General features: G+C 35.6%; 1 protein-coding gene across 5 annotated transcripts in view; it reads right to left on the bottom strand.

The window, feature by feature from the left end:
* ERBB4 (erb-b2 receptor tyrosine kinase 4) overlaps positions 1 to 23,462 on the bottom strand; it is a 1,148,959-nt gene that overhangs the window by 703,256 nt on the left and 422,241 nt on the right. For all 5 annotated transcript variants that reach the window (XM_066278878.1, XM_066278881.1, XM_066278877.1 and 2 more), the window contains exon 2: positions 22,419 to 22,570. In XM_066278878.1, coding sequence (XP_066134975.1) covers positions 22,419 to 22,570 — 152 coding nt within the window. The remainder of the gene's footprint in view (positions 1 to 22,418; positions 22,571 to 23,462) is intronic.

The following is a 23,462-nucleotide window of genomic DNA, read 5'->3' as shown; positions in this document are numbered from 1 at the left end:
AGAGAAAGAGTGGAGCCAAAAAATGGTGGGCCATTCCCTTATTAAACATCGGCCCACAAGCAAACACACAGGGAAAACACTTCCCTTATATTCAGGGCTCCGAAAGCCCTGACTGACACATTCTCTGGTTCCACAACCAGGAGAATCTTCTCTGGTTTCTCCTAGAATTAAAATCCTCACCAGTCTCAGTAGGGCTCCCAAAGCCCCTCAGCTCTGGTTCCCCATCTGCACACCTTCTCTTTCCCTGCCAACAAGGCTTCTTCTTCAGCACCCTGCAATCTCTCTGCTCTCACTCTTAAACATCACTTCTTCTTCCCTCTTCTCCTTCTCTGCTCTTTTCAAAACTTTCTGGTGCAAAAACCTCTCCTCCAGCAAACATTAGCAAAACAATAGCCCTTCCCAAGCAGGAAGGTAATTTGCAATTTCACAAACCACATATACCTGGTGCTGCCCAGCCTCCAATGCAAACTCTAAGTGAGCAAACATAAAAACCATATTTTACAAACTTATTTGACCAACAATGTATGAATATGCTATGAAGACATGCAGAGTTTCAAAAACAATTAGAGACAGGGAGGTAAGTGGACAAGAGTCCAGGGGCCTCTCTGACCCTGTGCTGCAAACAGCAAAATAGCAGGATAAGATTCAGTAACAGAAATGTTTAGGGAAGATCTGGAAACAGCCCAAGTGTCCGTCAGTGGACAAGTGAATTAAAAAGCTGTGGTACATATACACAATGGAATACTATGGGGCCATGGAAAAGAAGGAAATCTTACCTTTTGTGACAGCATGGATGGACCTGGAAACTATTATGTTAAGTGAAATAAGCCAGGCAGAAAAAGAAAAATATCATATGACCTCACTCATTTGAGGAATCCAATGAACAATGTGAACTGAGGAACAGAATTGAGACAGAAGAGGGATCAAAGGGACCAGAGGAAAAGAGAACAGAGGGAAAGGGGATGATAGGGAAGGGGGGAGGGCACTATGGGGAGGAGGGTAAGGGAGATGTTGAGGGAAATACGGGGGAGGGGGGATGCATTCGGGGCAACATTAGAATATATGTAAATACAATAAGTTAAAATCAATTTAAAAAGTTAAAAAAAAATTAGATCTGGAACCTCTCACAACTTTAAATACAAAAAAAAAGAAAGAAAGAAAGAGAAAGAAAGAAAGAAAGAAAGAAAGAAAGAAAGAAAGAAAGAAAGAAAGAAAGAAAGAAAGAAAGAAAGAAATGTTTAGGTTCTCAGAACAGAGATAAGGAGTCAGCATTATTCTTGTCCTTTACTTCAACCTTTGAAAATTTATTCTACGTATTTTCTTGAATTATTTGTACTAGCTAATAGATATCTGAGTAAGGCTGGGGACGGGCTTCAGTCCTTTGGTCTATACTGGAGCTGTTGCTTCCTCTCAGCCCCCCCCCCCCAGAGCATCTGGTCTCTAGTCCCCAGTAAGTTCATTGTCCCTGTGATACTAGAGAGCTATTTTCCTCTAATAAAGATCAATGCTTACCTTAACTGAGCTTGTCTGTTGACTTTTGCACTTACAGTAAGGTACCTGATAGCACGCAGGTATTCTTTTCCTGTCGCCTTCAGGGCAGGCATCCCAGAAGAGTAGGAACCAACAAACCCCCTCATTGTTATTATCTTGCTAATTAACTACTAACTATATTATTTCTGTATACATTATTCTGTATACATTATTCAGTATACATTTTTACTTTTCATTCAGTCCCAGAGATTTCCCTGCTTTGCTTTCTCCCACTTTCCTAATTTATTACCAGTCAATTTCATGTAACCCCCTTACATCTCTCCTTCTGATTCTGAATATAAAATAAGTGATGAAACTTCCATTTTCCAGAGCACTTTCTCAATCCATTGAGACTGGTTCCTGGCAATTGTTAACAGTTTGGCTCAAATAAACTCAAATAATTCTTACATGTTTGAAAGTTTCTTATGTTGACACCAGTATTTCCAGCTTAGCTTTTATTCCCCTCTACTTTTATACTCTGCTAACAGACAGCAGTGTTAATGTCTATACAGTCATCCATCCATCCATCTCAATACATTGTAAGTAGAGTGTGCTAGACCATTTTCTCTTACAGAAATTTATCAACACTGAATATTCAGTTCTTTTCAGTTATTTGAAATTGTCTAGCTTCCTCTAACCCAGGGGTCCCCAAACTACTGCCCGCGGGCCACATGTGGCCCCCTGAGGCCATTTATCCAGCCCCTGCCAAACTTCTGGAAGGGGCACCTCTTTCATTGGTGGTCAGTGAGAGGAGCATAGTTCCCAGTTAAATACTGGTCAGTTTGTTGATTTAAATTTACTTGTTCTTTATTTTAAATATTGTATTTGTTCCCATTTTGTTTTTTTTACTTTAAAATAAGATATGTGCAGTGTGCATAAGGATTTGTTCATAGTTTTTTTTTATAGTCCGGCCCTCCAATGGTCTGAGGGACAGTGAACTGGCCCCCTGTGTAAAAAGTTTGGGGACCCCTGCTCTAACCTTTAGGCTTTGCACATTCTGTTACCCGTGCCTAGGATGTGTTCATTACACTATTCAAGTGAGCCGAAAGAGAACTCATTTTAAGAAGCCTTTCTTCACCTTCTAGACCAGCACTCTCCAATACACACAATGTAACTCAAAACTAACAGCTGCACATATAAAGTTTTTCCATACTGACATTTCAATAAATAAAATAATAAAAGATAAAATTAATATTAATAATATATGTAATTTAATACAATATATCAAAATTATATTTTAAATATGCAATTGATATTAATAATATATTTTATAAGCTTTTTTATTTATTAAGTCCTCAAAATTCTGTGCATATTTAATAATTATGACATACCTAGATTTTGAATTCTCTCTTTTGTGATAAAATGATGAAAATATCTCTAAATAGATATGTATCAACTTTTAACATTACTTCTCAGTTGCATAAGGAATAGAATGGTTATTAGATATGAAGAGGTAAGGCTACCTTTCCCATTTGACAGAACTTGGTGTTTGATATTTTTTTCATACAATATATCTCTTCTACTTCTTAAGTCTAAAAGACATTAGCATTTTGAACATAATAAATTTACATGATTTAAAAGGGAAACTTTTTAAAAGTTAAAGACCTATAAAATAATGTAAATTCAATGTCATTTATGAATAAGTTGTAAGTTTCACTGTCCCTCAAAGTATTTACTTCAGTAGAATTCTATACACCTTAAAATTCATAAGGAAAACGTCTCCGAATGTATGAATTATCTTATAAAGTAGATCACCAGATCCTGGTATCTAAGCTTTGAGATCACAACTATGTCACTGAAGACCAGTTATTGAGTCTAATGTTTCCCAAAGGGTGGTAAACAAGGTTATTCCAGGTTCAGAGAGTACATTAACAAGCATTGAATCATAGTGTATGGAAGTTTTTCCTTCAGATTACTTTAAACAAAAGTCTCAGTGTGGTGTCTCTATGTCTATAAAAACTCCAGCTCCTGCCATTCTCTTTTTCTAAAGAAGAGCAAAAGAAAACTGAGGCTCAGAATCTTTGACCTGCATGCTTTTTTCTTTGCATTAATGTTTTGTTATTTTATGTTTATGTTGGAAATATTGGGGTTTCATTTTTGGTAGCAATTGTGAACTTATCTTTAAAACATATCTAGAAACATGACTCAATCAAAATTAAAAGGCAAGTGCAGTTTCATGGAGGTAGCAAAAAGATTACAAAGGGAGTTTCATATTGACTAAAGCTGTAAAATACTTTCCTAACCTTATATTTTTATTTTACAAAAGAGGAACAGGAAACTCAGAGAGTTAAATAATTTGCACTGCATCACACCATTAACTGGAGAGTTTAGAACCTCAGTTTTCTACTTTTTCATTAACTACTTGAAATGAGCACTGTGCAGAAGCAGGTCATGAATGGATATGTTTTAGAGAGGAAGAAAAAAAGACAAAACAAGAGCATAAGGCACATGTGACTTCTATGGAGAGTACCCAGAAAGCAGCTCAGGGCAGAGATCGAGATGCTCTCTGTGACATCATTCAACAAGGAAAATTGTTAGTCAAGAAAGTTCACTGAAATGTCAAGTACCTCCAGTCAAGATAAAATTTAAGAGCCAAGATGGTGGTTAATAAGTTTTAACCCTCCCAAGGCAAACCTACTGAGCATAATAGCATTTTAATTAAAGACTCTGAAAAGTGAAAAATATTCAAAACCCAAGGAATGAAATTTGAAAGAAAGAAAGATAAGCAGTGTGTTGAAGGGCTATGCTAGCATTGCCTGTACCATACCTTAATACTCTCCAAATCCCTGGTTGATATAACTTACTGGTAATTTTTAAAATGTCATAAATGAATAAAGTTAGCATGAAAAAGCAGGGAGAGTTTTGGGGTGAAGCTATGATGCTAGAGGTATAACAGCTAAGACCAGACACCTTGCTAAATTCATTTCTGGAAGGTTAAAAATGTTACTTACTATTTGTCTTTTGAGAAGTCAAAGTATAATTGAACAGCATAGACTATCTACTGAGGTAATAGCATTATTTTCCAGGAAAATGAAAGAGTCCAACAGAATAAAAAAAGACTTTAGCAGTTTTCTAACAACTTCTTACCCAGTCCACAAAATCCCGTCCCTCCATTCCTGATCTCCCTTGATCGAGCATCCAAAGTGGAAAGAGAGTAGAATTTGGTGGCAGAAAAGGGAGTGAACAGCCCAATGGATGTAAGATTTGGAGATACAGGGATCTGGATTCAAGTTCTAGCTGCACTTTCCTTCTCACTGTTTGACTTTGGCAGACTCTATCCTCCTCTGCAAAATGTTGATAATAGTGAAAAAGTCACTGGATTACTGTGACTATATATAAGAAACACTCAAGAGAGGTAAGAGAACTAACTTTAACTGGGTGCCTACATTGTGCCTGGCTCTTTAAATTCATCTTTTCTTTCTTGTTACTTTATGGTGGCAATGAATGACCTATTGCCTAGAAAATACAAAGTGTTTCAATTACATGTCCCCTTCCCATTTCCCCATCTAACAAGGCACCTCATTATATCAGTAGAATGCTCTAATTGTTAGAAAATTGTTTATTTTCAGCCAAACTCTGATTCCTTTTTGCTTCTGCCTAATCCTGCCTTCTGGAACAACTCAAAACTAGACCACTCCCTTTTCTATGAGAGCCCTTGAAATATCAGAAAACAATCACTGTGCTCCACTTTAGTAGTCTCCTCCCCAGGGTCAGCGCACACACTTCTTTCAACTGCTACTTTGGAGATACAGCTTTCTGGAAACAGATTGTCCCAGTCGCCTATTATAGGCACACTCTAAGTCAGCCTTTAAATGTAAAGTCTGTATTTGAGCAAATAATATTCCAAATGTAGTCTATGAAAAGCTGTTGAATTTGTGCTGAGAAGTTTACTAACCACTGAATTAGATTATCCTTTTGACTGCACTTATGTTAGCAGGACATGTAGTTTTTTCACATGTATATTTCGGGGTGGGGAGAGACTGTTACACAAGACACCAACAAGGAAATATCAATACAGATCAAATTTGTTTTTGTCTGAAAACATATTGGAGCAATTTGTTGTGAGATTTCTCTTTCAGTTAGCTACAGTACAACATGAATTCTATAATGGAGATGTAGAGGACGTTAATAGGACTTAATTATGTGTAAACTTAAACTTTGTTATAAGCTCTTAAAGTGAGCATTTTTCAGATTGCTCTAAGTTCTGCCAGCCACTGGTGCATGACCCCGAGCAAGGCTGTTAACCTCTCTGTACCTCAGTGTCCCCATCAGAAAAATGATATTGTCACACAACTTCACAGGGATGATGAGAACTGTACAATTAAAAAGACAAATTGTGCCTAAACACGAAGATACTGAGGCAAAGGTGACTTATAAGTCTTGAATAGAGAAGTCAAAGGTTTTTGAGGTGAAGTTTTCCCACTCAGAATTTGAAAAATCTGAGCAATTTAGAAAACACCGGAGAGTTCATTTAACACGTGCTTTATTACTCTGAACTCTTGGACTTCCTCTCAGGTCACCAAAATCCACCCAGTCCCCAGACTTTAATTGCCTGCTTTTCTTTTCTTTCTTCCAAGCTTTTAACCTGGCCTATCCCTTCCTAAAGAACTCAACTTCTTTCCTTATATACCATCTTCTTCCTTATCTGAATCACATGTTAGTTCCGTTGTGACCCTCCATCTTTAGGAAGAACATTGAGTTGCTGACACCGTGAATGCTGACACCTTTCCGACCACCTCCTTCATGGGGAGTAATAAAGCAGATGCTGTTGCTACGGCCTCACTGAAACAGGAGGAGCACTGGGGACAACATGCCCAGCTGAGTCACACACCATTGACACCCAACACACTCTTTGACAGATAAGAAGGAATATCCAAATGGAACTTGCCCAGAGCAGTTATCTGTGAATTTTATCACCACAACTGCTTTAAAATTAGGTCCTGCAATAAAAAGGCAGAGTCCCATCTTGATACTAAATGTGTTGTAATTATATTCAGTAAACCAAAGGTTAAATCAAGCTTGTCAGCGAACTACATCTCCTAGAATTAGGTTATTGCCAAAAGAGGCTTAAGCACAACCAATCATTTCCCAAGCTGAACCTAATTACAGAGTTTGAAAAAAAAAAAATGCAGCCATCACCTGTCTTTGCAAATAAAAGTTACACTGATAAATGCTTTACTAACTCTCATTCTCTGGCTACCCTCCTAACCCGACATTTGTCTGAGCCCTGACAGTACACTTTTTAGCACATTTCCCTTAAGAGGGATTTCCTGAAAAATGGATGAAACTCAAAAGAGCTTCCACCAAATATCTCTGACAAGAACTGGCTCTCCTTCCTTGGTTTCTCTTATAGCCCGGACAACGCGTCTGCCCAGGTGCCCAGATTTGAGATCTCACAGCCTTTTAGTGTCCTGCACTCACAGCCTCTATAGTCAGTATTGAGTCCTATTAATCTTTCTTCACAATGATTATTGAGTGCATCACATGCTTTCAACTGTCATGGCAACAAACTAGTTCCGGGCTTTCATCAACCTAATGTCTCAGACTAAAATCACTCCATACTGCTACAATATTAAATTCCCCTAATAATACTTTCACATTAATAACCTGTCATGTTGTAAAGGCTCATCTCAGTTTGGCCCTGACCTCCCTTTTCCACCTCAATGCCCTACCACCTCCCCACTTCTGCTGCATCTTAACCCTTTGCCCTACGTTTTATATTAATCCTTCCTCTTTCTGTGTTTTCCTGCCTCCACATTTGTGTAGTGATTTTAAAATGAAGATCTTTTTCACTTGGAATTATAACTAGAATTCCTTCTCTAGTTTTTTTTATTCTTTAATAGCCCTTATTTTTGTCCCCTGTAATTTGCTTAAGTTTTATTTTCTCCATAATTTTTTTCTAACTTTGTTTAGAAAAAATTTATTTATTTACTTATTTATGCCTATTTATTCATTTATTTATTTGGGAGTTTAGGTTTACAACAAGATTGAGGGGAAGATGAAGATTTCTCATATACCCCTTCCCCCTACTTATGAGTAGTTTTCCAAATTATCAGCATTACTCACCAACACGGTGTGTTTTTTACAAAGAATAAACTTACACTGGCACATCATAATCCCCCAAAGTCTAAAGTTCACCTTAGGTGTTCACTAGTGGTGTTGTGCATTATCCCTGTTTTTACAAATATGTAATGATGTATATCCATCACTGAGTATTTTTACTGCCTAACAAACCCACTGTGATCTGCCTATTTTCCTCTGCCTACCTCCCTTTTCCATCCTAGTAACCCCTAATTTATTTTTCTCCATAGTTTTGTCTTTTTCAGAATGTCATATAGTTGGAATCATACATTATGTGTCCTTTACAGATTGTCTTCTTTCACTTAGTAACACGCATTTAAAGCTCCTCAATGTCTTTTAATGACCCGATACTTCATTTCTTTTTTTTTCTTTTTTTTCTGAAGTTGGAAACGGGGAGGCAGTCAGACAGACTCCCGCATGCGCCCGACCGGGATGCGCCTGACCGGGATGTGCCCGACCGGGATCCATCCGGCATGCCCACCAGGGGGCGATGCTCTGCCCATCTGGGGCATCACTCTGTCGCAATCAGAGCCATTCTAGCGCCTGAGGCAGAGGCCACAGAGCCATCCTCAGCGCAGGGGCAAACTTTGCTCCAGTGGAGCCTCGGCTGCGGGAGGGGAAGAGAGAGACAGAGAAGAAGGAGAGGGGGAGGGGTGGAGAAGCAGATGGGCGCTTCTCCTGTGTGCCCTGGCCGGGAATTGAACCCGGGACTCCCGCACGCCAGGCTGACGCTCTACCACTGAGCTAACCGGCCAGGGACCTTCATTTCTTTTTAAGTACTGAAATACATTCCATTGTCCAGTTGTACCAGTTTCCCCTTTTCCCTACTAAAGAATATCTTTCAAGCTTTGGCAATTAAGAATAAAGCTTCTATAAGAATCTGATTGCAGGTTTTTCTATGCACATACATTTTCAACTACTTTAAGTCAATACTGAGGAACACAATTATTGGATCATGTGGTAAGGATAAATAGCTCTAGTTTTGCAAAAAAAAATCACCAAACTGTCTTTCAACATGGTTTGCCTTGATCTTATTGGGAGAGATTTTATTTTCTCACCATTAAGTGTGATATTAGCTGTGATATTTTTTGTTGTTTCATTTTTTGGTAGATAGTATTTATCTTTAACAAGTTCAGAAAGTTCCTCTCTATTCCTAGTTTACCAACAGTTTTTATCATGAATGGGTGTTAAATTTTGTCAAATGCTTTTTTGGAATCTATTAATATAATCATATATATAAATATATATATATATATATATATATATTTTAGTCTGTTAATTTGATGGATTACATTCACTGAATTCCAAATGTTAAACATTCCTTGGCATACCTGTGATAAATCTCACTTGGTTATGATGTACAAATATTTTTATACGTTTTTGTTGTATATTGATTTGCTAATATATTGTTGAGAATTGTTACATCTATTTTCATGAGATTATGGTCTATAGTTTTCTTGTAAAGTCTTTCCCCGTTTTGGTATTAGGGTGATGCTGGTCTCATGGAATAAGTTAGAGAGTATTTCATCTGCTTCTATACCTTGAAAGATGGTAGAGAATTGGTATAATTTATTCCTTAAATGTTTGGTACAATTCATCCAGGAATCCACCTGTGCCTAGTGCTTTCTGTTTTGGAAGGTTATCAATTATTGATTAAATTTCCTCAGTAGATACAGAACACATTAAGCATAAAACTGGCACAGTATCTTACACCTATCTAAACAAATGTTATGTTTTAGGTATTAGTCCATGCGAACCCAAAGGCGTAACTTTAAGGATGCCTGTAAATACTGTGTTTCTTATTACAGAGATTACATTTTTTTTAGAGGTTACATTTTTGATATAACAAAGTTCACCAGGGAAAACCACTAAGCCCAGCTTATCTGCTCAAAGAACAAAAGTTGACTGAATATTTTCTTTATACAATATTTATATAAACTGATGAAAGTGCAAAATACCTCACAGTCAAACACATTCTTGAACAAAATAACATATGCTATCATACAGATATGTACTAAGGACTGTTGGAATGAGATACTGATTGAATTTGGGGAACATATTAAATGTGGGGGAATAGAGATAATATAGTTAGAACAAATTCTTAGAAGATATGTGATTTTCCAGAATGAAGAGGGTCGGAAGACATTCTAGAAAGGAAAAAAAATGCATACAAAAATATAGAGACCTAAGTTTATAAAGAATATTGTATATAAGAGATCATGTTAGTGGAGGAAATCTCTGGTATTACAGGCAGCCAGAGGAAAAGATGTTTAAATTTGTAAAGGTTATATGGCTTTGCTCTTCACACAACCAAGGAAGCAAAGAGGACTGCATAACATTCATTATGTTTTTTACCCATGAGAGTAAGTATATAAGTTAAGTTTCCTATGTGTCCACTACACATAGTATTTTTAATTAATTTTTATTTTATTTTATTTATTCATTTTAGAAAGGAGAGAGAGAGAGAGAGAGAGAGGAGACAGAGAGACAGAGAGAGAGAAGGGGGAGGAGCAGAAAGCATCAACTCCCATATGTGCCTTGACCAGGCAAGCCCAGGGTTTCAAACTGGCAACCTCAGCATTTCCAGGTAGATGCTTTATCCACTGCGCCACCACAGGTCAGGCAGTATTTTTTTTTTTTTACAGAGACAGAGAGATAGTCAGAGAGAAAGATAGATAGGGACAGACAGACAGGAATGGAGAAAGATGAGAAGCATCAATCATTAGCTTTTCTTTGCAGCACCTTAGTTGTTCATTGATTGCTTTCTCATATGTGCCTTGACCGTGGGCCTGCAGCAGACTGAGAAACTCCTTGCTCGAGCCAGCGACCTTGGGTCCAAGCTGGTGAGCTTTTGCTCAAACCAGATGAGCCCGCGCTCAAGCTGGCGACCTCGGGGTCTCGAACCTGGGTCCTCTGCATCCCAGTCCGAAGCTCCATCCGCTGCCCCACCACCTGGTCAAGCACGTAGCATATTTTTTATTATTGATCAAATCATTTCTTGGAATATAAGATGAAAGACAACATAGATACTACAAGACATTAGGGGGAGAAACTTTAATTAGAAAAGTAAAAGAAAATTTTGTGAAATCATTCTTTTCTGACTAAAAAAAAGTCATATACATTAAATAATTCACTCTTGTTGTTATTCAATTTACTTATTTTTTTTCATTCCACAAATATTTGCTGAGGAGTCACTACATGATAGACAATGTATTGTGTGCTAGGATTAGTCAGTGAACTAGATGTGGCCCTTGCCCTCAAGGTTATGTATTATTTAGTAGAGTAAACAGAAATTACACAAATACTTAAACAATTGATATCACGAAAGAATTGCTGGGTGTTATGAATGTAATAATGGAAGGAATTCAATAAGACAGGAAGTTAATAGAGCTTTCATGAAGAATATTTTTTTAAATTTCATTAAATTGGTGGGGGGATGTTGGTTAATAAAATTATTCTAAAAATTGAATAGAACTTAGTCTGTGTAGGAACAAGGGTAAGAGTCTATGTGTCAGTGGGGAGAAGTTCTGAGAATGAAAGAAAGGTCATTAGAGTGAGAGAGAGCTGATACTAAAGGGACTTGGTTGTCATTGATGGGTGTCATGAGTTCTAATGTCGTCCACATTTGTGAATGACAAAGCTTGTAGGCAAGGTCAGAAAATACAAGAAATTAATGAGGATTTTGGCCATTGTCCTCTGAGGATGAAAAGTTTCAAGAACTATAATTCAGTTTATAGTCCATATTTGCTGGTGTTTTTCTGTTTGTTTGTTTTTCTTTCAGGAACTCTTCCCAATGCTTCATTGATCTCTCAATGATCCTATCATAAAAGCTTCACCATGCTTCAATGTGATGACATCTTTTAGATTGTTGATACCACCCTCACTCATTAGGTACAGCCGCTGTACTTTTGTAAGCTATTGATTGAGTCTTAAAAACAACCAAGTGTTTGACTTGTGATTTCACCCCTCTGAAAGTACAAAATCGCTACCACCCAAAAGCTGAATCTCTAAAAAGCTTTGTAAAAATGCACTGTCAAGTGTTCAGAGCACTACCTGAGACTTGCAGTGTTGAGAGTCAAAGAAGGGAGGAAGAGACCCAATAGTGCCAGACAGAGCCATCTCTTACTAAGGCTAACTACCAAGTGCCAGGAATCCTGATAAAAAGCTTTGCTTTAAGAAACAAACCTGCTACCTAACTGTTTCAGAGGATTTTCTTCAACAATCAATCAATTAGCTATTTTGATTTTCAAGTAGAGATTGAACAGAAATGATTTCAAAGAGACTTATATTTACTAAAACATCTTAATTTTCATCATTTTCATTATATACTTAAATATAATATTTATAGTTAAGTGGGTTCAAATTAGGGATCAGGGGAAATAACTACAGTGTTTCTAAATGCAATAGTTTTCACATTTTATTTTTTCCACTTTTGAACTTTAAATTATACTGTGTGACCTTTAAAATTGATTTGATCTCATATAAAATTGTTCACCAAATTTAAGTCTGTCCTTTTTTTTTAAAGAAAACAAAATGCTTCATTTTAAGACTCAGAAAAATAAATCTATTAAGATGCACATCATTTTGATTTTTTAAAAGGTGTTTTTATTTATATTCCAGTTTTAGATTTTAGAATTAAAAAGTAACCAACCCACTGACAAAATGTTTCTAGTTAGTCCTAACAACTCTTATCATTTGTTCTCTCTCTTTGAACCCACGTCTTTGCTACTTATAAAATAAAAGAGGTGAAGAAATAACTTTTATAACTCAATTCCCCTGATCAAAATGTATCTAAGAAACATAGAGTGAAATGGGTTCATTACATGCATTTTTCTCTAATTAAGGTTAATGCAAGCCTATAAATTCATTATATTCACCACTTAAGTTAAATTTAAATGCTATAGCCCCCAGAGGTGTGGAGGAACACTTTGCATATGTTCAACATCCTAATAAATTCATTTCTAATTTAAGTGCATTTGCAACAAGGGCATTGTTTTCTGGAAAGTACATTAGAATTTAGGGACTTAAAAATACCTCTATTAAGCAGTTTTATTTTTACTAATATTCTCTTAGCAACATTATATATGCTTATACTAATTTGACTCAATCCTAGAAAATTGTTGTTAATTAATATTTATATGTGAATATAAATGGTTACTAACTTATAATACATGCATGTATATTTATATATTAAAATTTTAAATTATTTTTCTATATTTCTTATATCTATCTTTTTCAATACTCCCTCAAATATTTCTTTTCTACTAAATGCACATCTTTGTATAGGTACTATTGAATTTATTTATTTAATAGTTTTAATATAGAGAGAAAACTGCTGAATATATTTTAATATTTTATTTAAATGATTGAGAAGAAAGGTTTAAAAATATGCTGATATAACTGCCAAAGCAAGAACATTGACATTTTTATCTTTTGATTTATTATGTAGGATTACTGACGGGTATCAGAATTTTGAGTCAGTGCATCTTTTGAGATCAAATGGTATTTAACCTCTGAGGAAAGAAATGTATTTTCCTCATATAAGTGTAAATTGCATAGCTTTTTCAAATGTATTACAAGTTATATGATTAGATTTAGTACAAAAAACAAGTTTCAATTTAAAAGCTAGCTGTAAATACAGACATACAAAATTGCATATTTATTACGTTTAACAGTTTTAGGATTAGTTTTCAGACACTATCAAAGCTTTGAAAATTCCATTTAACCCAGAATGTCAGCTTTGGCCCAACAGATATATTTAAATATTATTATTTTCTCTACTGGTTTTTTTTTGTTTTGTTTTGTTTTTTGTTTTTTTTTTTTTGTATTTTTCTGAAGCTGGAAATGGGGAGAGACAGTCAGACAGACTCCCGCATGCGCCCGACCGGGATCCACCCGGCACGCCCACCAGGGGCGACGTTCTGCCCACCAGGGGGCGATGCTCTGCCCCTCCGGGGCATCGCTCTGCCGCGACCATAGCCACTCTAGCTCCTGGGGCAGAGGCCAAGGAGCCATCCCCAGCGCCCGGGCCATCTTTGCTGCAATGGAGCCTTGGCTGCGGGAGGGGAAGAGAGAGACAGAGAGGAAGGAGGTGGGGTGGAGAAGCAAATGGGCACTTCTCCTATGTGCCCTGAGAATCGAACCTGGGTCCCCCGCACGCCAGGCCGACGCTCTACCGCTGAGCCAACCGGCCAGGGCCTCTAATGTTTTTTAGTATTCTCTATCACACTCAGCTAAAATTTTCTCATCTAAATACAGCAAGTATGTTACATTTTACCACAAATGTAGCTGTATGTGAAATTCGGGCCAAAAAGAGAAATTAAATAAAAGGTTGGAACACCTTATTTATTCTCATGCTTGTTTACTTGACCAACGTATTTCTTGAAGGTAAAGGAAAACAAAGTCAGGCTTGCTCTCCCTTATTATGAGATCCAATCAAAATGTGTATAAACAGCAAAAGAAATCATTAACAAAATAAAAAGACAACACACTGACTGGGAGAACATATTTGCCAATACATCTGATAAGGGATTAATAAACAAAATTTAGAAAGAATTTATAACTCAACACCAGGAAGACAAACAATCCAATTAAAAGATGGGCAAAGGACCTGAATAGACACTTCTCCGAAGAGGAGATACAGACGGCCAACAGGCATGTGAAAAAATGCTCACTGTCACTAATCATCAGAGAAATGAAAATTAAAAGCACAGTAAGATATCACCTCACACCTGCCAGAATGGCTATCATCAACAAAGAACAAGTGCTGTGGAGAAAGGGGAACCCTCCTGCACTGCTGGTTGGAACGTAGACTCATGCAGCCACTGTGGAAAACAGTATGGAGTTTCTTCAAAAAATTAAAAATAAAACTGCCTTATAACCTAGCTATTTCACTTAGGGAACTATATCCTAAGAATATCAAAACACTAATTAAAGAAGATATGGACCCCCATGTTCACTGCAGCATTATTTATAATAGTCATAATCTGGAAATTTGAGAATATAATACATGTAGACCCACCTTATTTCTTTCTAGGCTATTCATGTTACATTTAAATGGTGTTTTCCTCTTTGATTTTTAATGGCTCTAAAATATGTCTCTACTTTTCTCATCCTGATTTCAATCAATCTCTCCCAGACAGGCCATTCTATCTGGTATTTAATGAGCTAACAACAATCACAGATAGGCAATGATAGCTAGTGTTTGCACAAATTATTCAATAAATCCTTTTCCAACCCAAAGGAATAAAATATTTTGTAAACTATCTTTACTTTTAAATATATATTCTCCAACATAGTGTTTTGCTAAATCATGCTGTGCAGCATAAAGCTTAGCCCAGGCATAGATTAAATATGAGTGAGGAGGCTATGGGAAACAAACACTAACAAATAGAAAACCACCCTCTCTGCTGGTGGATTTAATTCTGGTCATCTGCTTTGACACAGGCTGAAATGTAAATATTTCAGAATTTTATATTAAACCTGACTGGTTGCTCATCCTTACTGAAAACAGCTAAGAGATAGTCAAAGCAGGGTTACTTATTCCATCTTGAAACTCACTGCTATGTAGCATCCCTGATTTTACTGCAACTAATGAAGCCAAAATCTTAGGGTACCGTGAGCATCAGCATTGTGTAGTCTCTGAGTTCCAGCTTTATCTGCCTTCTCTGAAATATTTGTCCTTAATCAGAAGAACTATGTGTGAGTATGAAATAATGCATTTCCATTACCAGCACTGGAAAAGCAATGCAAATTCCAAGTCCTCTGGAGAATGGTTGACAAACAACATCCTCATACATGAAGAATCACGTATCTATTCTAACAAAAGAGGGTGATAGTTCCATAATCTTATACAATAGTAATTATTATCTAGAAGACAAAAATGTAATTGAATTTAAGAAGAGGACTTTCTTTCTTTCTTTCTTTCTTTCTTTCTTTCTTTCTTTCTTTCTTTCTTTTTTTTTTTGCTAGACAGACAGAGACAAAGAGAGGGACAGATATGGACAGACAGGAAGAGAGAGAGATGAGAAGTATCGATTCTTTGTTGTAGCACCTTAGTTGTTCTTTGATTGCTTTCTCATATTTGCCTTGATGGGTGGGTGGGGGGCTACAGCAGAGCAAGTGACCCCTTGCTCAAGCCAGTGACCTTGGGCTCAAGCCAGCGACCTTGGGCTTCAATCCAGTGACCTTTGGGCTCAAGCCAGTGACTATGGGGTCATGTCTATAATCCCACACTCCTTGCTCAAGCCAGCAACCCCTTGCTCAAGCTGGTGAGCCCTAACTCAAGCCAGCAACCTCAGGGCTTTGAACCTGGGTCCTCTGCATCCCAGGCCGATGCTCTATTCCCTGTGCCACTGTGTGGTCAGGCTAGGATATTTTCTTTGGTAGAAAAAAAAAATTATATGATGGCTATTAAGAAATGTTTTATTTATTTTTAGTGAGAGAGACAGAGAAAGGGACAGATAGGGACAGACAGACAGGAAGGGAGAGAGATGAGAAGCATCAATTCTTCATTGCAGCACTTTAGTTGTTCATTGACTGCTTTCTTATATATGCCTTGACCAGGAGATTCCAGCTGAAACTAGTGATCCCTTTCTCAAGCCAGTGACCTTGGCCTCAAGTCAGTGACCTTGGGCTTCAAGCCAGAGACCTTTGGGCTCAAGCCAGTGACAATGGGGTCATGTCTGTGATTTCACTCTCAATCCAGTGACACCGTGCACAAGCTGGTGAGCCCATGTTCAAGCGGGATGAACCTGTGCTCAAGCCTTGAACCTGGGTACTGTGCATCCCAGGTCAATGCTCTAGCTCTATCCACTGCACCACCACCTGGTAATCTGCTTTATCTTTTAATATGTAGTTTTAGATGGCATTCTTATATATTCTAAAAGGAAAACTCCTCACAGCTCTTCCAAATGTACAATAAATAGAGCTATCGTTTTTCAAAATTCATAACAACATGTATTATTCATTATCTGAGGGGTTACCTTTTTTTTGTTTTGTTTTGTTTTTGTTTTTTTTTGTTTTTTTTAAAATTAATTAATTTATTTATTTTAGAGAGGAGGGGAGAGAGAGAGAGAGAGAGAGAGAGAAGTGGGAGGAGCAGGAAGCATCAACTCCCATATGTGCCTTGACCAGGCAAACCAGGGTTTTGAACCGGCAACCTCAGTGTTTCCAGGTTGACGCTTTATTCACTGCGCCACCACAGGTCAGGCGGGGTTACCTTTTTAAAAATATTTTTGCTTTAAAAAGTATAGTTTTTTTTTAGCTAATAAAATTATATGAGTTTCAAGTGTACAATTTTATAATACATTATCTGTATATTATATTGTGTGTACACACTCAGAGTCTAGTCTCCTTCTGTCACCATTTATCCCACTTAACCAATATAACTTCAATAAATTCAATAAAATATATATATTTTAAAAATGATAGTTTTTCAAAGTCATTGCTTTTACTACCAATCATAGAACATTATTGATACTATTTGGAAAAATGTCTTAATTTGTTTTTATTCATTTCTCAGTAATAAAATAGATGCATAATCATTAAGATTTAACTCTTTCAAACTAAAGCATACAAAGTCTCAACAAATTACTGATATTGTTAATATCCTAAGACAATGGATCAACTGCTAAACAATGTATCTCTTCCTAAACCCTAATAAATACTGTTTCCAAAACAATTTGCACACTATTCAAGCCATAGATTAAAAATTAATACCTGTTATAGCACTGGTTTAGGATAGGTATTAATACTTCATATATATATGTGTGTGTATATATATATATATACCTTGCACTATACATCACCTGCTTTACATTTGTTGACACTTAATACTTATTTCCTTTAAGTCAGCTGTTCTCAACCTGTGGGTCACAATCCCGGCGGGGTCGCCTAAAGCCATCGGAAAATACATAATGCATATCAGGTGTTTACATTCTGAATCATAACTGTAGCAAAATTACAATTATGAAGTAGCCACCAAAATTATTTTTTGATTTGGGGTCACTGCAACATGAGGAACTGTATTGTGGGGTCACGGCATTAGAAAGGTTGAGAACCACTGCTTTAAGTGAATGTATAAAACAGATAGAATAAATATAAAGTATAAAAGCTAGTAGGTCTGTTACCTGTTTAGAAGCCCTGAGTAATAAATGACAGCAGTGGTCAAGAAGACCAATGAAATGATACAAGGGAGAAAACTCTCAAGGAGTCTAATGAGGATTAAAGATCTATTAGTTCACTCCATTACTTGCTATGTTTTGCCTTGTTTGAGAAGTTCACAACGTAAGAAGGTAGCAAAAATCTGTGATTTTTTACATCTTGCTGTTTTAAATTCTGTGTTAATCTGTGACATTGATAAGGTACCTAGTAAATAACTATTAAGGCCTTTTTTCTGCCAACTATGTGGTGTCTCAGGGGTCTAATGTTAAATATTGTCAGCTAGCTTTTTTTTTTTTTACCTAAAGGAAATGTGAAAACTTGGAGGGTACAGCAAAACAAAGATGGGTTAAAAGGTGTTTACAAAGATAAGTATCAAGGTTAACATAATAAATCTATCTTGAAAAGAACACATTTTAAAGTATTTCAATAAACTATATCTAGTAAAGATTAATGAAGTATATCTAGAATGTTTTATTTTTTTAATTATATGTAAGCACATCTTCAATCCAATTTCACAGGTCCACATTTTCTGTTTTTGAGATCTTGGGAAATGTACTAAAAGGAACACTTTAGTTATAGTAAAGGAAAATAATCCTATATAGTGTAAGGAAAAAAGAGGAAGTCACCTCAAAGTTATTACCAAGTTCCAGGAGTATCTCATAAATTCAATAGCTAGAATGCAACCAGCCTTTGGAAGCAGACCGGAACCCGTAAATGAACAGTTCCCTCATCAATGATTTGGGTGAATGATATTTTTCTGCTCTCTCTCTGTTTCAATGTGTTGTCTCCATTCTGGTGTCTGAATAGCTCTCTCTGACATTCAAACCACAAGAAAAAGATGACTGTGCTCTGATATTTGAGTGGTCAAGAAACTGATGCAGAAAGTGAATGCCCATAGTTGCAATTTCAAATCTGCATGGGAAGGAATTCTTACTGATTCAACCTGTGTCTTATATTCACACAACTCATCCGTGGTAGTCTCAACACTGAAATAGCATAATGAGGGACTCATATAGTCATTCATGTAGATGATATATCATATATAAAATAGTGATCTATAGTTACTCTTAAATATTAAGATAAAATTCATTAATTTGTCCATTTGCAATAATTAATGAAAACCTATTTATATATTTTAGGCACTGTGCTAGACACCAACTGATCATATATTGAAAGAGATAAGCAGAATATCTGGGTAAACAGCTTTCATGCATCATAGAAATTAGAGTGGTTTATGATCTTGCTAATTAGAGATAGACATATGTGTGAAAAATATTTAAAAAACAGAAGTTAATTTCTTAAGTTTCTAAAGGCAAGTAAATTCCAGAATGAAATGCAAGATCTCTATCTCTGATGTCTCTCTAAACACATTATAGGCTTGGGTCATTCTGAAAGAAAGGGAAACTGCATATCTCTATAACCCAGGGGTAGTCAACCTTTTTATACCTACCGCCCACTTTGTATCTCTGTTAGTAGTAAAATTCTAACTGCCCACCGGTTCCACAGTAATGGTGTTTTATAAAGTAAGGAAGTAACTTTACTTTATAAAATTTATAAAGCAGAGTTACAGCAAGTTAAGCATATAATAATAATTACTTACCAAGTACTTTATGTTGGATTTTCACTAAGTTTGGCAGAATAAATCTTTATAAAACAACTTACTATAGTTCAATCTATCTTTTTATTTATACTTTGGTTTATTCGCTACCACCCACCATGAAAGCTGAAACGCCCACTAGTGGGCGGTAGGGACCAGGTTGATTACCACTGCTATAACCAGCTGCTCAATGAATTATAGTTATATAAATATATATAGGTAACCTATCCAAAAGATAGGTTAATACAAGTTTACTATTCACTCATTAATTAAAAACTTATTAACACAATAGTATAATATAAAGAAACTAGATTTCTTTTACATGAACACTGCTTATTTTAACGTGTTAGTTTTGGACAGATTATGCACTTTGGAATGATTCAATTCAAGAACCTCTTTGATGAAAACTTCCCCAAATCCTTCAGAATTAGCCATTCCTTTCTTGGCCCAGTACCCACACCTACCCTTAATACAAAAGCATACCTTTACTCTAATTCCGGCTTCTTATTTCTTTTTTAACAACTATAAAAATTTATATATGTACATATATAGAAACATACAATACATATTAACAGTACTAACACATTACACTTTTGTAACTCTCTAAAAACTACAGGATTATTGATATGAGGAACAATGGACTACGTGCTATTGTATTCTTGGCTAAGACCATTTATTGAGTGAATGGATATATGTCACAATTAGAATTGGTAATTTTCCAAAGGAACAAAAAATAAGAAAAAAATATGTTGTGAATCAGCAAAAGAGTCTATTGAAGTATCTTTAAAGAAATAGATGAAAATAGAGATATGTGCATGGGTTAATAACGTTTACACAAATTTTAGATATACAATTTTGAAACCAACGATTACTGTTTTAAATAAACAACTTATTTCTGCTCCAAGTGAAAAACATTAATCCTCATTTTATTATTTCCCAAATATATATGTTCATTATTAACTTACTTTTTACTTCAAAATGGTTCCTAAAAATATAGACTATCCAACTGTATAGCCCATGTTGCTCAAAGATCTGTATTAAATATTTCATATTTGATATTCCTAAAGATAAAAAATTGCCTAAAGTCTATTTTTTATCATGCTCTTCTGTTACCTATAAGAGCTTAAAATTGTAAAATGATAATCAAGATAGTTTTATGTCACTGATTTTAGAGACTGTTACTTATAATAATGACTAAATTTTATTAAGCCAATATAATTTTCTATACCTATTCTTTATATCCTGATAATTCTTGTATAAGAATAAGTCTGAGCTGCAAGAAGCCACATAGCAAACAAAGGAAATAAATTAGAAGAAAAACAAAGATCAAAGATTGCCTTTAAAATATTTTTCACATTATTTTGATCTAATAAAGTATTTAAACTGCTTATTTCCCCTGATTCTGAATTCAGCTATCAGTAATTCTTTTCTAGGACATCATTGAGTTTCTTGCCATTTCTAAAAAAAGTCTACAAATCAGCTCACATGCCATCGATATTTCATTTTAATGTTGAAGAATAAAATATTTTGAAAATAATCAATCAGGACAAATTAAAAGCTTGCAAGGATTTTTTAATAATACTCAGATATATACTTTGGAAGTGGTTGTTCTAGAATAGTTTGTGTGTGTGGCATTCTCAAAATAACAGTACAAAATTTTTACAAAGTTAATTTCTTTTTAAGTACTCTCATTGTAAGATTTAGATGCTTTTCTTACCTACTTTTAATTAAAATATGTCATAATTATTAAAAGAGATGTGACATATAATTCATAGAACTAGAGTGGCATCAGCCAAGCAACATAATATGAAAAACCTATATTCTGTACCAAACCTAATACAATAATTATTTTAAAAATAGTTATCATAAGCCTTATAATGTTATCTGAGATGGTTCATTTGCTAAGGTTGTTACCATTTCTAGACATATTTATTTCATCCAAAATATGTAAAATCACTGGTGTTTTTTTTACTACTTATCTAAGTATAGAATTATTAAAATTATCACGGTTCTCTAAATAATTTACTACTCACTTACTAGTTCATCAGTGTTCAAATCATTTCTTTTTGGTTTATACAGGACTGTGCCTCAGAGAAGTGTATAAACATTATTGAAATCAAGATCAAATGTATGCTATAGATGCTATATATCCTATTAATTCCTGTATGAAGAATAAATTCTTAGTTGTACAAATGACAACATTCCAACTCACTTTTTTCAAAGTCTCTTTAAAGTTCAGATTTTCCTATAACTATTTTGGTTAAAGCAAAACATAAAAAACTGGACACACTAGGTACTAGTGTCGTCTGTTTAACTGACTAAAGCTAGAGGCAAGCCAGAACAAATCTGTACAAGGACACTTGTTTTCTCTGGTAACTTCATACATACACACACATAGGGTGGGGCAAAAGTAGACTTACAGTTGTAAGTATGCAAAAGTTTATTCTTGTGATATCATTTATTAATTACGGTATTAATTTCCATATGAACAATTGCAAATCTACTTTTACCCACCCTGAGTGCAGTTTTGTTGACCCACATAAGTACTTGAAATTTCCTGAGTCTAAATAATTCGCAGGTTTTCAAAAACAGATGTCATTTTTCTTCAAAGGTAACAGTATGAGTCTCATTATGGTAATATAAAATAATCTAAAATTTCCAAATTGACAGCAAAAGGGACAGAGAAGGAGATTGCTAGCTAACGTTATCAATTAATATCTGATTGGTCCTCTAACTCTCCCAGAGTTCCTCTTGCCTGCAATTCAGAAAAAGTCAGACTTAGTAGATAGCACGCAGTACACCTGACAGAGTCTTCACCAATGTTAGGGCAACAGTAACTGCTCTTAACTCAGGACGCCAATCACGATGACATTGTTACTCTTGTTCTCTCTCTGAGAGAGTCTTGGTATCTCTTATGGTCAGCCTGCAGTCATGGTCCCTGCCGGCCAGACGGCCATAGCCATCGGTGTAAGCAAGCTGGTCTATCTTTATGTATCATGACACCACTGTTCACTCACAAAGAAGAAATAGAAAGAGAAAGCTTTACCCGTAGAAAGGAGAGGTCCCGGTTGTGCTCGATGCTGGTTATCTCCAGGTTGCCCATGACTACCTCACAGTTCTCATAGTACTTGCGTAAGGCTCGATACTGCTGCTCCAGGTCTGAGAGAGAGCTCAGTTTATTCTCTGTTCCTGCACACACTGCCAAGACAAGAAGACAGGGGGTGACTTATATAACTTTATATCTTATGTACAGGAATGTCTTCCCCAACTCTGTATTACATACTACTACAATGCTCTGAATTGAAACTTCCAATGTCATGAAGGCCCATAACCCCACACTAAGAAATATCTTCACTTTTGTTTTTTGCAGCTTTATGAAGATATAACATTGTGTAACTTTAAGGTGTACATGCTGATTTTATATACTTACTTGTGTTGTAAAATGATTATCAACAGTGAGCTAACACCTTCATCACTTCATATAATTATCATTTCTTTTTTGTGGTAAGAAATTGTAAGATTTACTCTCTTAGCAACTTTCAAGTATATAATACAATATTGTTAACTGTAACCACCATGCTGTACATTAGGTCCCCAGAACTTACTCCTCTTATAGCAGGAAGGTTATAGTCTAACATCTTCCCTATTTCCCCCACCACCGAGCCTCTGCTAACTGCCATTGTTCTCTGCTTTTGTGAGTTGGATTCTTTTAGATTTCACATACAAATAATACAACATATTATACTTATAAATTGCATGTACTAACAACAGAAAGGAAGAAGATAAAGGTTTCACAGAACCACACAGCAAGGAGATAAATTTAAAATAATCATATTTCCTGTGACCATATAAAGTATGTAAATCCATTTAATTTCATTTAATCAAGATTTTTCTTTTGGCCTTCTCATTTACTCTATTTTCTAATGGGCAAATATATGCAAATAATTGAAGATCAAATGATGATAAAAGTTAACTACTTACTTTTAAAATGTTATTTTTCTATTGCAAATTAAGTTGTTCTCATTGAGTATATTTTCTACATAATTAAAACTGGTACTTTTAAACCCTCAAAATACTACCTTTTAAAATA

The sequence above is a fragment of the Saccopteryx bilineata genome, chromosome 5 (genome assembly GCF_036850765.1).
Source record: "Saccopteryx bilineata isolate mSacBil1 chromosome 5, mSacBil1_pri_phased_curated, whole genome shotgun sequence".
Taxonomy (NCBI): domain Eukaryota; kingdom Metazoa; phylum Chordata; class Mammalia; order Chiroptera; family Emballonuridae; genus Saccopteryx; species Saccopteryx bilineata.
The sequence above is the reverse complement of the archived record's forward strand: the minus strand, read 5'-3'. Positions and strand labels throughout refer to the sequence as shown.